The sequence below is a fragment of the Carassius auratus genome, unplaced genomic scaffold (genome assembly GCF_003368295.1).
Source record: "Carassius auratus strain Wakin unplaced genomic scaffold, ASM336829v1 scaf_tig00013368, whole genome shotgun sequence".
NCBI lineage: Eukaryota > Metazoa > Chordata > Actinopteri > Cypriniformes > Cyprinidae > Carassius > Carassius auratus.
In genome coordinates this window covers 1-18,293 of record NW_020524389.1, presented here as the reverse complement: position 1 = coordinate 18,293, position 18,293 = coordinate 1, and the positions used below count along the sequence as shown (strand labels likewise).

Sequence of the window (18,293 nt, the reverse complement as noted above, 5' to 3'; positions counted from 1 at the left end):
TACAACATTTCTGAGAAATGCACTGGTAATAAAGATTCTTGAGTTTGACGAGAAGTGACTAGCTGAACAAAGGTCTACACAGAGTCATTTAGATTGTGTTCTAGAAGATACTGATCTAGTAGTCACGTTCATTAGTCTAAAATACTAGTACAAGAATAGCTATTAACAATGTGCAACATCCACAGAAAACAAAAAGAATGGACTCATTGATTCCAGGGAATTGTAGCACTGAAATTTTATAAATGAGATTCATCATTGCCATATTTGGGTAACAAAATGCTGAGACATGAATTAATCGAGGTTTTGTGTTCTAAGTGGGCATGGTGATGGAAAATATTGTGATAAGAGCAAAAAAAATTCCCACACAAAATGTTGTATTTGCGTGTCAAACAACAAATCACAGTTCGTTTCATTCAGCGTCACGTTTCGGGAGTGGAAATGTCGCCACAATAACAGACCTGTGTGTTAAACTCTTGGACGTATTTGAAAGATTCTATGCCATGAACTTTAAATATTTCACATACTTTTGAACTCCAGTGTTTAGTTGATCCTGATAAGCACCCATCATTACAGTTGTAAACATGAATACTTTCTTCTTTAGTGAGGGGGTTTGGCAGCATGGCATCTTTTTTCCAGGCAGAATGTTATTAAAGAACTTGACACACACGTCTCCTGGAAATCCTGTAGAATTCAACCAATCCAATGTCGACTTTGACACTCATGAAGTGTTTTGAATTTGGGGCTCATTTACATCAGACGTTTAGCTACGGTTTAGCAATAATTCTGTTTTTTAACAAATTGGTCAAGTGAATGATTCAGTGACTCACTCATAAAGAAGGTTGTTTTTGTTCCTGAACGATACAGCCTGGCAGCCTGTCTGGAATACACAATGATCACATTTTCAGTATTTTTCTATCCCTCTTCAGTGATCCCTGTGAGGTCAGCTCAGTAGTTCCCAATTTTAGCATTCACAAAGCATAGCGTGTCAGCGCATTGCCCCTTACTGCAGTGCAAATGACTCGCTGCTCTTTTAAGCTTCATTCATGTGCCCTTGGGCTGCACACTGGACTCTCTAGGGTACTAATTCAAATAAATTATAGATAAGCCTTTGTATCCTGGTGAAGGACGGAGAATGTGAATCAAATTAGATGGTGAAATGTGCCCACAGTTTAACGTTCCCACCCCATCAAACCGTGCAGCACTGCAGGAGTCTGAGCCTATTTACAGTAAAACCATTACAGATCCTCCATTTACATTAGTATAGTAGATAAACTGATGCTGGTTAAAATATGGCATGCCATCGGTCAAAATAAAATGAATCACATAAGAATTTACATTAACTCTAATATAATATGTATTGCTTTAAGCTCTCTCTCACTGTGCCGTTTGAATGGAGTGTAAGGTTTTTCTTTTTTCCCTCAGGTTATGAAAGAAAAAAAAAGTCACTCACAATAATACTGCATCATAGTATAGCATTTCTTTATTTATATTTGTGCATTAATTCATGATCTGTAATAAGAGGAGTAATCTATTATGGAGACAACGAGGATAGATGGAATAAGACATTTAGAAGCATAAAGGACTATGTACTGTGCAAACTCTATAATACTATGTTCTCCTTGTTCTTTACGATGAATACAAATGAGAGGAGGAGGAAACAGACATGATTACACAGTACATTGTACCATACTGACTTTATGATATGTAGTGTTTACTTTGGGTTTTAATCCATGTTTATAAAAAGACACCCTTCATCCAGTTCTATCTTTTATACAACAGTCTCTTGCTCAATGCAAAACGTGACTAAAAAGGTAAAAAGTTGTAAATATTTGCATAGTAACCTTCATTAAAGATATTAGGTTGCATGACGGTAATGACATCTCTTAACATTGGAACCACAGACAGCATAAAATGCAAAATCTAACAGAGTAAGGCAGAATGAAAAGTCTAGAATAGCGAGGGGTCAGCTATTGCTCCTTCATATATGATTCAGCAGAAAGGGGAGCAGAGCAGTGATAAACTACAGGAGCATTTACACAGTTGAGAGTGTACATCACTGTGAATGACAATGTTGGACCCCATATTCTCCTAAAAGTGGCATTCATCCCTGAGACTCCAGAACAACACTTGATGTTCAGATCATCCAGACGCAGCGCCCTGCACTGGACCTTCGCCACAGCTGCTTCTGGGATAAAGAGAGAGTTCAGGAGAACAGCATCTTTCTCTTTGTTTCGCAGCATTCGGAATCTGATTGTTGCTTTTTCAGAGAGTGAATGCCATTGTAATCTGCTTCCTTCATATTAGTTTTCCTCCATCTCTTCATTACACATATAACGCATATATGACATTTCATCATCCTCTTGCAAAGCCTCATTCCTTCCGTCCTTCTCTGTTTCATTGTTTTGGTTCTCGTTTTCTCCCTGTTCGACGTCATCCTGTTCTTCACTTTCAGATTCTCCAGCTTCTTCTGACACGGAGTAAATCTCTCCTGGGTTGCTTGGCCCTTTGCAGTGTATTTGATTCTTAACAGTATCTTTTGAGATGAGACCATCTGCTAAGCCACTTAAGCCGCCAGGCTTCCAGGGGTTGGCTTTGGGTCCACCCTCCTGGATCACAGAGGTGGCGATGTTCTGCAGTCTCATTTTGCCTTTTAGTTGTCTTCCATCTGAAGTAGAATTGCACTTTAGAGGCTTATCAGGATACACTAGGTTTGAAGCTCTTGTGTGCCCTTTTGAGTTTGATACACCACTCTTAGTGCCCTTCACCATTCCCATCACCTCGTAACGGAAGCTTGAGATATCCTGTTTAAGTTCCTATAGTAATAATAACCACACATTGCTCAGTAAACTATAATGCACAGTTGATATAAAAAAATTCAAGAAAGGACAAATATAATGAATCGCATCCAAAATAAAAGTTTTTGTGTACATAATATAGTAGATATAAATACACACATATACTGTACATGTATATATTTAGGAAAAATATGTTATGTTTACACATTAAATATATAATATAAATTCTATATAAATATATACATGTAAATGTGTTAAAAATATATACTGTATGTGTGTCTTTATGTATACATAAGTATACACAGTACATACACATATTACATTTTTTTCACTTTGAATGTGATTAATCACAATTAATATATATAAAACAAGTACACTTTACCTTAAAGTTCTCCTCAGTTAATCCGGCTTCTTTTTTGGCATCCCTAATCATTGCTGCCACATACCGCTTAACCAGATTTCTAAGCACCTCCTAAAAAAAATAATTCATTTGATTATGAGCCGGGAAAAGATTAGACCAAACAAGCAGCCCATAGAGTCTTTCAGGAGAGTCAACGTGTATTTGAACAGTAGATTAATGTCGAAATTCAGAAGGACTTGAGTTGATTTACTCTGTATTTAATCAGAGATTGTGGTGAGCTGGAACCTTTCATCTGTCGATTTGATGCAAAGTGCACTTTGTAGACATTTAATGATCGGTTGCTTTGAAAGAGACACCATTACCTGGTACTGGCGGTTTGTGCGGACGTTTTCAGCAGCACGCATCTGAGAAAAAAAGAGAACAGATCGATTGTATTGATTTTTCATGACACCTACTTTGCTATATTACAAGGTAGTGAAAACCTCAGCAGCTCCAATCATTTTGTTCACTGAATCATTTAGCTTCATTTGAACATTTTGAAGATTACTCGTCATACAGAGCAATCGTATGACTTCGTAAGACATGGACTCTTTTTTTGGGGGATGTTTGGTTCTTTCTGTATATTGACAATATAAATCACCATCTGTCTGGAAAAGAGCAGCGTAAACATTCTGATAAAAATCATCTTTTGTTTTTAGCAGCAAATGGCTTATTACCCCGAGTGATCCAAACGTCTCTGTTCTTTTTCTGTGTTTAATATTGAAGCAGTGGGTCTTGATCCATCTGATGAAGTACCATCCTGATTTTGGACTTGGAATGATGTTGAAGGGAGGAGGCAGAGTCCCGCCCTCCTCAAAGTAGCTCATCCAAAGTTTCGTTCTGGCAAACTTCCACTCAATATCAGCATGGTCCTGTGGAACAATCAAAGAGAACAGCTGAATATGCCAGTTATTATTTGTAATTCATTTGTCACACCAAACGAGGCAAAAAGTGATAAAATATTTAAATAAATGTACAATTATTTTTATTGTGCCCAAAAGGAAAAAAAAATGACATAATTCACAGCACTTACAGCAATATGTTGGTAGGAATTATTCATCATGGCAATGAGCATATTAAGAAGCACCACCAGAGAGATGATGTTGTAGGTCCCAAACATTGTGGCTCCAACAAATTCAGTGAATTTGTGGTCGGCGTCAACATTGGTCACATACAGGGCAACAAGACCAAATATAGACCAGAACAAAGACTGCAATGTCTCAAACATTCTGGAAAAAAAACAATCCAAAAACATAATATCACTATTTTACTGCAAAACAAGCAAAGTTAAGATCAAATCTATATTTATGAGTTTGCTTACGTGGTGAATGCATTGTTCTGCTCTGAGCAGCGGATACCCTTGCATGTGACATTGTTATTAGTCACTTTGCCATCAGTTTCATAATAGAAATACAGTTGATTGAGTCCATTTGCAAATGCGAGTAGCACCAGGCAGTAAATGAAGAGGAATTTGAGGATGTCCAGCAGCATTCGGCCAAGGGAGATCTGAAGGGGGCCCAGGTGCGAGTTGGCTGTGAAGAGTGAAATCAGTCGCAGGGAGCTAAATATGTTAGCAATGGCGAACAAAGCCTCGCCCACCAAGGCGGGGTGCCACATCTGCCATGCCTTCCACTGCTTGTAGTCTTCAGACCACTGAAAAAGAAAAATGTTGAGAATTAAAGTATCGTTATTTCTTTAAGTTTGATATATTTTTTAGCTTTTTACTCCTTTATCATTAAGACAGGATAGTGGAGAGATGAAAGGAAATTATTGGGTAGAGAGAGGGGAGCGGGACCAGCATAGGACCTCGAGACGAGATTGAACTCGGGTCGCCGTGAGCTCACTATCTTGTTCTAACCAGGCATGACCCAAAACATTTTCCAGTGATAATTTGTTTGTCCACAGTGAAAATCCAAATGTTTTGAATGCAATACACAGCCAGTGAAAAATGTGTCTGCTGTAATATACAGGTATGCCACAATTATGAACCAATGAGATTCCACACTTAGCAGCACTTTCGGCTGGTACGTAAATGAGATTTCCACATGCCATGCAAACATTTTTGCTGAATTCCATTTTTTAGTAAATTTAACTTAATTGTTTTATAATACATTTATTAATCGTTTGGTATTGTTCCTTTAGTAGGTACAATTGCAATTATTTGTGGTGAAAACAGACTGTAGACGGTAATCGTATAATTTTATTTTTATAAAATGAATGTACTATATTTCTTTTCATTATTTTTTTTTTTTTCTTCTTTGATATAGTGTATTTAGGGATTTCATGTTACTATATTACAATATTCACATCTAAATTATGCCAACAATTTCGATGATAGATTATTTGAGAACCATTTGGTCTGTCAAAAAACTCTTGGTAATTTGGAATGTAATAAATGTGGAAATCTGAAGAGACTAGTATTAGTTTTTTTTTTTTTTTTTTTTTTTTTGACAAACTGTTCAGAAGCTAATGCAAAAAAATCTATTTTTCATATATCCTGACCACTAGGTACTGTGCCAAAAAATACTGCATGTAGTTTAGTTGTTTTTGCTTTGGGATTTTGTGTTTGCACCTTATAGGTCAGAAGTTATTAGCATAAACATATGTGTAACTTTAGACATTATGGTTTGAATTAGAGACTCTAAATTTGCAGTGGTTAATGTTGAGACTGTCATCTATCAGTGTGCCAAATTTCTAAAAATTTTACCATACGGTTCTATGGGCTGCCATAGATGAAATGCTGAAGATGAAGAAGAAAAAGAAAAAGAAGAAAACTAACGGATACAATAGGTGCTTGGCCCCAATAATTGGTGACAATATCAAAATCTATTTTTTATTAAATAAATGAAGTCTTGGTGAGGATAAGAGACTTTTAAAAACATCTTACCGATCCCATTTTGAACAGAATTGTATATTACTGTATATGAGTTTTTTCAATAAATGTTCCAGCTGGATTGTTCCAATGCCTGGAATATACTTTTGACAAATAATAATCCACACATAAAATCTCAGGGAAATGTTTCAGTTCGTAAAGCATATGTTCATGCAAAATAAAAAGGTAAAATTAAGTCAAATTCAGTTTTATACAAAAAGTGTCAAAGAGTACTTTATTTTTGATTTGTTACCTTAAAGTAAGTGACGAACTTCAATGAGATGGTGGCCAGATACAGGGAATTCATTACAAAGTCCATGAGGTTCCACCAGTCGTGAATGTAATCCTGAAAGCCACCGTCCCACATTTGTTTGATCTCAGCCCATACAAATCCTGTTAAGCAAGGTCAAATTTCAAATTCAAGTTTAAAATTCTTTAAAATTCAAATCAAAAACTGTTCAAATCAAATTTTTTAAGCCATAAACAAAAATTACCTAAAACCCAGGGTAGGATCATCCATTCCACAGTGGTGGGCTCTGGACCTTGCTTGGTGAACTGACTGTCCTTGCGGTCCACGTGTTGGGAGGCCAACAGCAGGAGAAAGAGGAAAGTCAGATAGGAAGCAGTGTGGCATATAAACTTAATGAAGGGTTTCCGGATGAAGAGGCCATATTGGCTCTTGGGAGCAATCAGGTAGAGCAGCGAAAAGAAAGGGGAGAGGAATCCGATGAACATGCAGGTGATGAACTTGCTGGCCCAATGGCGGCGTCTCCAGCCTGAGAACTCATCATACCAGCGAGATGCGAGCAGCTGCTGACAGTTTGGCTGTGCTACAAACTAAGCACAGAATAATGAAAAGAGATTAAATTGACACTGAGCCTCCTACAGGAGTAAAGACAAACAGTACATGTAATGTATACATTGAGTTATTGAGATTTTGCTGAACTTTAATTAATCTGCTTGCATTTTCTCACTGGAAGGTACAGAAAAGCAAAACCATTTTCTGCTTTCTATCATGCATGGAGCCTGTCATCACTTTCTGCAGTTGCATAAGAAATGCTCTCTGCAGGAGAACACAAATAACGGAGCCATGTCCTAATGAGAAACAAGTGTTGTTTGAAAAAGAGCAAACACATAAGGCACAGAAGGGCTTACAGTGACACATTGTTCTTTTCTCTCAGGCTGCTATCTGGTTCTAATCATATCTGATTTAAATCCCCATCTTTATCTTTGCAGTAGTGAAATCAATTTTTCACAAAAGGTATATATTTATTTCTGCACTCTCAGGGAAAAATAGCCAAAAGCTGTCACTGGTGTGGTACATATTTGCATACTAATATGCACTTTTAAGGTATTTAAAAGGTACCAGCCCAATATATATATATATATATATATATATATATATATATATATATATATATATATATATATATAATTTTTATTACAATATATTGTTTCTATATAAAATTATTTACTTTAAAAAAATAACAACAACAAAAAACTATGAAATGAAAATATCTTGACCACCATTTGAATTTCCTGTTAGGTTTCTTTTCTTTATTTTTTTCTCTAATTTATGAAAGACAAATAATGAGATCGAATGCTTTGGCTGTTCAGCCTAATTTGCTATCATCATGCTGTGATGTGGAAGATCTTCCAGAGGAATTTCAATGACTCAGCTATGGAATAATAAGATCCCGGTGGGCTTCTGTTAATTTACATACAGATGCTTCAGGTAAATAAAAGGTTTCAGCTTCCACAGCTTGTAAGCATCCATTCTTTCTGCATTTTCAGTTATGTTTAAGCAAGTGCAAGGCAATACAGTACCATACGTACATATGCATAGCAAAGTAAAAACCTCTAAGTTTATGTATATCACATAGAAGCCTCTCTTGCAAAAGAAGAAATGTCCTTCTACCTTTCAAACAGAAAGAGCTTGTAATGTTTAATGTGCACAGAAGGGGGCAACATAGATTCATATGTTGCAGCCACTGCAGCATCCCTCTAGAGCAGTGGATCCCAATTATGTTCCTGGATGTCCTCAACACTGCACATTTGGCATGTCTTCTTTGTTTGACACATCTGATCAACTCTTCAGCCCAGTAGTAGAGACTCAAGACCTGAAATGGGCATCCATGGACATGCTTGGGAACCATTCCTCTAGAGAGAATAAACAACAACCTACCTTCTGGTGGTGAAAATATTCAACTCCGTTTTAAAACCCAAAATTTGCCAAACAGAAAAACAACACCACCTGAAATATATTATCCACAATATGTAAAATACATCAAATTGCCAAATCAACAATCATCCAAGTACAGTCCCTGAATGAACCTTTGTAATAAGCTCAAGTGCTGTTTCTATCTGGAGTGATTATTTTGTGCTACTGCTAATGATCTTGAAGTAGTTGTAGATTGCTTTTCCAAGCTCTTATTGTCCAATGTGGATGTCTGAAGAGCACACAACTCACCTCTTTCTGGTGGTACTTGATAGCCAGTTTCAACCTGGCGAGATCATTATTCCCTTCATCCTCCAGGAGATTCATATCATCCCTATAGTTCAGAATCAGTTCCAGCTCTCTGGAGCTGCGCGTTTGGTCAAGCAGATCTTTGGCGAACTGCTTGCACTGCTGGGAAAGCTCTTCATACTCGGACTTGAATTCATTCTCCACTTCGCTGAGCTCCTGGAGCTCCCAGCTGAGCTGGAATGCAGTCAGGAAGGGGTCTTCGCTGGAGAGGGCGATGAGCGAGGGACTGGCCAGGGCCCGGTAGATGTTGAGACGGGATCGGGAATGTCGCAGGCTGTCCACGTCTGAGCTGGACACGCATTCCATGCAGTTGCAGCGCACCTGGTGGGGCTGGGGCATGGACACACCCTTCTGAACCAGCATCTTGATGATCTCATAGTTGTTGGTGTGAGCGGCCAAGATGATGGGTGTTATGTCAGGGGTAAAATCGGAGAACTGTTTATCCAACAGGATAGGAGGCACCTAGAAAAGAGAGAAATCAGGGTTGATAAAGTTCACAATCAATTTCTCTTTTTGTATTTTTGTCTTGCTTTCTAGTATAAATGTGCATAAAACAAGACACATCTGCTTGAAAAAGCTGAATTATGATTTTTAAGTCTTGTTCTCAGAGAAATTTTAATTCAATGTAGTTATTAAAATAATAATAATAATAAAAAAACATAATGGTTTAATCCTGTCGGAAAATATTTCAAGCATAAACCTCATTAATGGTTGATTTCTCAACAAAAAAAACAAAAACAATACCTTTCCCAGTAGTACCTTATTTTAATGATGTTTTCATTGGAAGACAAGACAAGGATACGGAGGAAGAAATTGATTTGTTGTTAAAAAAGCCACAAGCTATCATTGTGACCTTTAACCCCAGGATGTTTCATGGAGTCCATCTCTACAGTACATTAAAGTCCATTCAAGGCAAGTCAGTTCAGTCAGTTCTACGTGAGTGAACCAATTCATCAAAAAGCTGATTGGCAATGAGTGATCCGTTCCTATTGCCCCCATATTAAACTCCCCCATATTCTCACATTCAGTTGTCTACAAGCAGTTAAAAGTGTTGCTAAATTACTGTATATACACTACTGTTCAAAATTTAGGAGTTGGTAAGATGTCTCTCATGCTCACCAAGACTGCATTTATTTAATGCACTTGTGGACAAGAAAGTGACTAAAAATATATAAAAATATATATAACAATTTGAAATTTAATGTATTCCTGTAATGTGGAAGCTGATTTTTCAACATCATTACTTCTGCCTTCGGTGTAACATTATCTTTCAGAAATTATTCTAATATGCTGATTTGGTCTATTATGAACGTTAAAAACAGCAGTGCTTCTTAATAAATTTATATATATATATATATATATATATATATATATATATATATATATATATATATATATATATATATATATATATATATAATTTATTATTAATATTTGTATTTTATTTTTGTGGAAACTGTGAATTTTTTCTTTTCAAGATTCTTTGCTGATTAGAAAGTTCCAAGTTCATAGAAATGTTGTAACTTTTGATCAATTTAATGTTTCCTTGCTACATAGTTATATAGTTACTGCATTTTCTGTGGTATACAACAATAAATAACACTTTTGCTGTCTGTCTGTACAAACCCTTTAAGCTGCTCAAAGCATGATTCAATTATTTTGTGCTATCCCACAAAAAAAAAAAAAAAAAGTATTTAATTTGCTCAACCAGGTATTATTATAAATTCACCTTCTTTTTCTGTGAGACATGGTGGCATGACAATCAGTTTGCTACACGGTGTGCCACTGAAGTCATTACAACTTTATCTGGGTCACAGCCCTTCAAACAAAGTGGAAAATTACTTAATCTTCAGCTGCAAGACAGTGAAAAGGATAATACAAGTCATCTTCACGAAAAAGCAAGAAAGCACTAACTATTAAGAAGAGCACTACTTCCAAAACTTTTAATTAAACATCCAGGTCTACAGGGAACAAATCACTTTCAATAGGATTAGTGCTTTCTCGGGTTCCAGGTACCTCTGCGACACGGTCAGAAAAACTATTTGAAATGCTCTGAAACAGTTTGGATGTAATCTGCACATTTACAGTCACTTCACAAAAGAAGGGATTACCAAGGCAACTGGGAATTCCTGCATGTGTAAGTTGAATTGAAAAGAGGACCCAAGAGATGGTACAGTAGGTGAGACATTGAATTGTTTTAGGTATACAGGAAATTCGGAAGTAAATTTGTCTGTGATTGCCATCTTACCTGCATGCCCCCACTGGGCTTTTTATGATTCAAAAGCAACTCCACAGCCCCCACCACTTCCTTTCGTATGGCATGTAAAAGCGCATCCCCCACGTACACGTTAAAGCTGAGCAGCAACTCAATAATTTCCAGGTTCTCATTCTCAATGGCAATCAACAGAGCTGTCCGTCCCAAAGGGTCGATGCAGTTGATGTTGATTTTGAAGTAGATCTCGGCTTCTATCAGAGCTTGTTTGACGCTGGCGTAGTCACCTTTCTCCACAGCAAACAGGTAGGCCTTTTCCAGCGGTGACAGTTCAGACTCGGCTCGAACTATCCGCAGAGGGATCCTGTCCCTGTATGAGAAGTTATCCGTTCTGCGAAAGTAGAGCTGTGACATTGCTGCTATGCCTTCGTGTGAGACAACTGGGCAAGAAGAGAGATGGAAATAGAGAGACCAAGTACAGACAATGAAAGGACGCTGGTAAATGAGGGTAAGAATCATGCATTACAGAGGAAATGGCTCGAAGCATTGCAAACCATCATCTCCACACCCAACATCCCATTAGCATGACACTTAACCCTTATTTGCTTGGTTTTCTGTAGAACTTCGAGGTTATGAGGAGGTTATTAGATTTGGGCGTTATGTTGAAGGCCACAATGAAAACCTCAGATCCTTCTAATGGGACAAGATCTTAATGGAGTCAAGAGTTCACTTGATGTTGGTGAAGTCATAAATGTATACCATGGACTGGATTTTTGTTACTTGTCTAAGGGCAAAGCAACGTGGTACATTCAAAAGTCATCATTAACTTTATCAATGAAATGATTAAATAAAATGGATCAGTTTTGCTTTACCTCACCACACAAATAAACTCTGAAAATGCCCTCTTGTAGTCATTTGGATTGATGTAAATCACTAAGACCACTAAGGGGATATTGTATATTTGTAGACCAAAACCCAGAAATGAGTTAACAATTTATCACTAACGGTTCCACCAATATGGTACTATGGCAATGTGCATATTGTTTCTGACATGCACTGTATGGGGTAGACCAATCAAAACAGACTGGGCCATCTTACCAATCAGAGCACAGTACGATCACAGAAAGGAGGGGTTTAGAGAGACTTAATCTTAGAACTGCTTTGAACAAATTATTTAATAATAATAATAATAATAATAATAATAATTCATTACATTTTCTAGGCACTCAAAGCGCTTACATAGTCAGGGGGTATCTCCTCATCCACCACCAGTGTGCAGCATCCACCTGGATGATGCGACGGCAGCCATATTGCGCCAGAACGCCCACCACACACCAGCTTACTGGTAGAGAGGAGACGGAGTGATAAAGCCAATCAGCAGATATGGGGATTGTTAGGAGGCCATGATGGTCAGAGGCCATTGGGCGAATTTAGCCAGGATGCTGAGGTCACACCTCTACTCTTTTCGAAAGACGAGAAAACATTGTTTGACCTATTGTAGGAGAGTCCCAAAACAATATACCTTAAAAATGGCACAATAGTATGGTGGCCCAGTAGTGCACAAACCAACGCAATTAAAAAAGCAAACATAAGCTCACAACACAATATTATAGTCGACTAATCATTAGTTGAAGAGAAAAGGCTTAATTGACCACATTATTTTTTTAGTCGCTTTTTTTTAGTCGCTGCTGCTGTCCCATCACGGTCTTTGAACTTGAGCGCGTCAAATAATAAAAGAAACTCAGACATAAGAGAAATAGGCCTATCTATAGAAAGCAAAATGTCTCCATTAAAATGAACCAATTCAGATGGAAAACAACTATTCTCAGGTGATGTGATCTGTATGAAACATTAATATAGGCGCATTCTCTGAAGAGATCGTCAATTCATCACTGCAGCCGAAAATACAGCAAACACTGGTTTATCAACGAATTATTCAAATGTTAAGCCTCCTTGATTTTTTTTTCATGATGCATTCCTAATCATTACTGTACTTATGCCGGTGTGCTGTGTGGCCAAACCTTATTCATAAACGCTCATTACTATGATTTATGGTTTATTCATATAAATGTACGATTAGTCGACAAACTGCTTAACATAAATGACTACTGGTCGCCAAGAAAAATCTTTAGTCGAAGACAGCCCTAAGAAATAATATTGATTTATTTTCTGCTCGAATCATGAATTGATACATTAAGATTACCAGGATATAAAATCATTCAGTAAAAATTAAAAAATCGATTGCACATATTAAGTTACACATATTAATCACTTTGAGAATTTCTAGTGGCATCTCAAGGAAATATCGGTGTTTAACTGTCAACACTGTCCTCTAGTGGTCAGGAGCATTTCCGCTGTGTTGTGGCTTAATGTCATTGTGTCATGAGCTTATGTCTGCTTTTTTACTTCCGTTGTGAGCTTATGTTTGCTTTTTAAATTGTGTTGTGAGCTTATGTTTGCTTTTTTAAATTGCATTGTGTTGTGTACTCCCAGGCCACTGTACTATAGGGGTACTTTAAACACCCTAAATAAGGTCTGTGGTTAACACAAGCTCAACATATTTTTACTAGGGATGTCCCAATCAGGATTTTTTTGTGCCCCAGATCTGAGTCACTGAATATCGAATATCTGTTAATAGTGAGTCCCAATCCAATACTTGTATTTTCCTATTGCTTGGTGCAAAATTCAAGTTCATTAAAGTTATAAAATTATTACAGTCAATCCAATTTGTACAGAGATGTGCAGAGAGTTTCTTCATCACCATGGTATAGTTTGTTTATATCCTATGTTTGTTTTTTGTTTTTTACTTTTGTCAGTTGTATTTAGGCTTTCATTTTCATAAAAGTTGTGTTCATTTATAAAGACTACCATACCCATCAAAATATAAAAGAATCATAAACTTTTGTTGGTCACAAAGCTTATGTTTTGCAATAATCCAAAAGCCAATGGAAAAATCCTGTTAGGTTTTAGTTGAGGGAAACAGGGTGATGCTAACTTCCTGGTTGGCCAACAAAAATATGTCATCACTGCAAGAAAAATGGTTACATTTTCTGTAGTCACTGAAATCTGCATACGTGTCCGCTAGATATGGGATAGATATTTGTCATAATAGGTTCATAGCATCAGGGGCTGAAAATCAGTATCTAACCATCCACAATTGATTCAGCTTGTAGATGATGCTGATGTTTTATGGAAAGTGCTTTCTGGTGTGTGCGTTCCAGGAACATGCTGTTAAAACATTTTGTTCTCCAACAGACTTAGCAGTTACTATTCTAAAACCTCATTGTGTTTTACAGGTCCAAATATATATCAAGTTAAACAAACACTTACACTTGTGACTGGCACTGACAAATGCTAAAACATTATGTTCCTCAGTCTTCTCAGTGTCCTCATAAAAACTTGTAGACTAATGAGGAACTTCCAGGCTTTTATATTGTTACACTCATTGTGTCAGATTAAACAAAATTGTAAAGGATAAGCTTAATGGTTTGCAATTTTTACTTTTTTTTTTTTTTTTTTTTTTTTTTACAAATTACATAAATTCCTTAACTTTTGAATCAAAATATTGCTTATACTGTAGAAATGTCGCTATAGTCAAAGCTTTTGAACATATGAGAACATGTTACAGGCCTAATAATTATTACAAAATTTTTTTAATTTTTAAGCTCTTTTGTCTTATGTTGTGTATGTTGCATTTAGTAAGTCACCATATGATGATTGTTGCTTCTAGTAAACTGGGACCTTTGTTGAAGTTATTTCTTAGAATGTGTTTTTATTTTTATTTTTTATTATTTGTGTGTGTGTGTGTGTGTGTGTGTGTGTGTGTGTGTGTTTAGATAATCAATTTATATTCAATTACTAAGAGGCCACTCACTCATAATTCCTTTTACACTATTTGCTAAAATGTTTGATATTTAAAAAATAATTTAAGCAAATTTATTTTATTTAATTAGGCAAACCCTCAAAAAACTGAGTTCAATAAAATGGTTCAGTTCACATTTTCAGAGGATAACCTTAGATGAACTTGATAGGCTTCAGGAAAAGAAATGTGATGTAGGCTACTTCAACCAAATAAGTGTTTATTTCGAATTTCAACGCCGTTTTAGACACATCCGCACCCCGTAGATTTGAATTCTGGCATTTTTTGGTCTATTTATGAACCTTTTACCCATTGAAGTGGTTTTACTATAATTTACGAGGGCATTTTCATAATGTGCACAGAAGTGGTGGATGAACACAGACAGATCACTGCGCAGTGCGCTCTTCAGTCTCCACTCCTGACTGCCGCAGGCTGTGTCTCGAAATATAGTGAGCTGCCTACCTCAGCAGCATTTCTGACCATAGATGTTTTTGACTCGTTTAGAGTTAGCAAAATGTCACAATCCACGCGCACCCAAACATGATGCACATTATGTAAACGTAGGCAACGTGTATGAAAAGCAGGTTACATTTTATGTGGTGTTATATGCTAGTTTAAAGCAGTCTTTAGAGAGACTTACTTGAAATTTAATGTATTATTGATTTTCAAATACCACAGTAATTCTCTGGAAAAGCGCGTTTATAAAATGGAACTCGTTGTCACTTTACAACAAAATGCTAATTATGTTAATAGCCTACTCACCCCTGTTTTATTCTAAACCTGTGACTTACTTTTTTCACTGTGTTACACGAAACAACAAGTAACGTTATAGCTTCAGTATCCAGTGAATGGTGGGAAAAAAAGTAAATACTGACTGAGGCTGTCAATCTGCCGAAGACCTCCATTTGTGTTTAACATAAGAAAGCCACACAGATTTAGAACAACCTGTGGGTGAGCAAAGAATTTGCTTTTTTTTCGATGAACTGCCCTTTTATGAAATAACAGAATATCACCTCACCTGTTGGTTTTGGATGTTGCACCGACTCGTGACTGATTCCGTCTAACTAACGTACAACAGGTGCCCAACGAGAAGAAAACCCGTTACACTCCAACCGCCTCCACAGAGGAAAAAGCGCGAAAATGCGCAACGACAGAAATAGAACGCGGGAAAATCGTATCCATGTGTACGCGCAGCGAGACTCGGCGATCCTCTCATTTCGTATTCAAGATGGAGCTAATCTGCAGAGTTTCCCAAAGCAACATATTTGTTGTCTGTCTCCGGAAAGTGCACGTGCGAGATCTTTGATGGTTTATCATCTTGCATAGTCTACTCGCTTTCCCAAGTAGGTTTCATCGCACGTCGGTGTGACGCGTTCGCATCTTTCGTTACGAGTTCTTTTGATAATTGAAGAGACTTGGATCGCAAAGGCTACCAGATGTCCTGTCTGCATACTCTCTCTCTCTCTCTCTCTCTCTCTCTCTCTCTCTCTCTCTCTCTCTCTCTCTCTTTCTCTCCTGAGAGAGTGCTTGTACATGTTTATAGGGTCAACACTCGACGTCTAGTATCACGGACAGTCTTTAAAGGTGCTCTAAGATTTTAAATGCTAATTTATAAGGTTTGCACATTATGGATTGAAAAGCAGTTTTGAAAAATATAATTTAACAAAAAACAGACATATAATAGCCTATACCTAGAAAAAATTGGCTCCTTCTGACTGCAATGTTTGTAATCAAATGACTGTTAGAACATATGAATGTTTTGGACAGTCTTGTCTGTAAACCAGTGAGCACCTGTGCCATTTATTCACATGTACACTTCACTGTCAAAGCAGTACAAATGAAGTGAGTCCAGACACTGAGATGATGTTGGTCTCTCCTGTTCAAACCTGTGAAACTGAGTCATTGATCTGGGTTGAAGTTTTAGGTGCGAAGAAGCCAACTTTAAAATTTCAAATCCTTCCTGCAATTTGTCAGATTAAGAGGTTCAAACATCACAGAGCAAGACAAATCAAACTGCTGCAGCAGTCAAAGACATTTCTCTCTGAGAATTTCATGTCATCTCAGAGATCTGAAGGACAGACAAATGAAAGATGTGGAGCCATAAAGCAAATTTCGCATAATTCATCAGCAGCTATTGCAAAATGTTCACCACCTGTCATATTCAAACTCCTCTGAGAATGTGTAGGTCTTCTGCCTAAACTGATAATCTGCTTCTGTTTATCCTTTTTCCTTTTCCTTTTTTTTATTAATTTTTTAAAAATCTTTCTCTTTCACAGTTGTTTGCATAATATCCGTCATCTGTTTCTCAATGATGTAGAAGACGTTTACAAGCATCCTTTATGGTGAAACCAATCCCAGAATGTTCCCGCCACAGGATGAAAAAAATGTAATTCCAACTTTTTGTCTTACAATCGATTCACAAATTCTGAATCGAGATTAAAATAAATATAAAATTGTGAGATATTTGATCAAAATTGCAAGACATATTAATTGTGAAATCAAAAGTCGCAATTACTTTTCTTTTTTTTTTATGGTGGGGAGAAAATTATTTGAATTGCAAGATGTAAACTATTGCGAGGAAATAAATTCTCGAATTAAGTTTATATTTCGCAATTCTGACTTTTATTTCCCCTCATAACTGCAAGTTTATGTCTATAAAAAAAAGAATAAAAAAAAAGTCAGTAAGCTTTTTTTAATCCCTTGGTGGAAATGTGCTTCAATACATTAAATGCATTGATAAAATAAAAAATTACATAAATGAAGAATAAATAAATAATTATATAATAATAATAATTATTATTATTATTATATTATTATATTATTATTTATTATTAATTAATACATTTATTAATAAATAATTAAAACATATTGTATTTTCATTAATATTATATGCTTGTTAGAGTGTTGCACAATAAACTTTTTAAAAAACAATTTTAAAAAAGTCACCGAAGTTAAACAAATTCAAATTTGTATTAGCTTTTATCCCAGATGGCCATTTAAAGCAAATTAATCCATTTAAAAAGAAAAAAACTTGTTTTTTTCAGTTCAGAAATAGTACGTTTTTCCTTCAAGTGTTGCTGTTACTATCCTATTGCAACCTTTCCCGTGGCTATAATTGTTTAGAATAACATATCATATAATGTCTATACTGTGCTACACCCTGTAGATTCCTTGCATGGGAAATAAATATAGCAGTGAGAGGTCGGATGATGTGGAAACAAACAAACAGCTAAATTAGCTTTTAGGTGTTCATGTTTCTAATGAGCCCCTACGAAAGCTGGGCATCGTGCTTCCTCCAGGCAATCACAGACATACCTTGGTATTCACACTCAATTCTCAACTCATCTCAATATAAATACTCACAACCTACATAAAGAAAAGAACAGGGTAATCAAAATGAGAATGGAAAACAAATCCAATATCACCTTTTTGATTCCAATCTTTCTAAACAAATACCAAGATTTTCAGTGTGTATTCTGACCTTAGGTTCTCCATTTAGACTAGTAAAGCCTGTAAGCAGATAATGACACAGTGAATTATAATAAAATGGGATAATCTTGCAGAATGTCAGTATCGATTTACTGGGCCAGACACAATAAATTAAATGTCTCCTGTTCTTTGTTAGTGC

At 36.4% G+C, this 18,293-nt stretch overlaps 1 protein-coding gene across 1 annotated transcript; it reads right to left on the bottom strand.

Moving 5' to 3' along the window:
* Positions 1-1,469: 1,469 nt before the first annotated feature.
* On the bottom strand, positions 1,470-16,092 carry LOC113073968 (short transient receptor potential channel 4-like). The gene is made up of 11 exons (XM_026246659.1): positions 15,684-16,092; positions 10,843-11,246; positions 8,538-9,056; positions 6,562-6,904; positions 6,321-6,460; positions 4,517-4,848; positions 4,229-4,424; positions 3,873-4,067; positions 3,519-3,560; positions 3,178-3,267; positions 1,470-2,813 (listed from the first exon to the last, which is right to left on the bottom strand). The coding sequence occupies exons 2-11, from the start codon at positions 11,218-11,220 to the stop codon at positions 2,301-2,303; spliced, it is 2,748 nt and encodes a 915-aa protein (XP_026102444.1). The 5' UTR covers positions 11,221-11,246; positions 15,684-16,092; the 3' UTR covers positions 1,470-2,300.
* Positions 16,093-18,293: the final 2,201 nt, after the last annotated feature.

What these genes read in the sequence shown, in the direction of transcription:
- LOC113073968 (XM_026246659.1), bottom strand. Translation starts at nt 11,220, where the DNA reads ATGTCACAGCTCTACTTTCGCAGAACGGATAACTTCTCATACAGGGAC. An exon ending in GCACAAACCGCCAGTACCAG is followed by an intron (nt 3,268 to 3,518) that starts GTAATGGTGTCT and finishes TATTTTTTTTAG; the next exon opens with GAGGTGCTTAGAAATCTGGT. An exon ending in TAACTGAGGAGAACTTTAAG is followed by an intron (nt 2,814 to 3,177) that starts GTAAAGTGTACT and finishes TTATTACTATAG; the next exon opens with GAACTTAAACAGGATATCTC.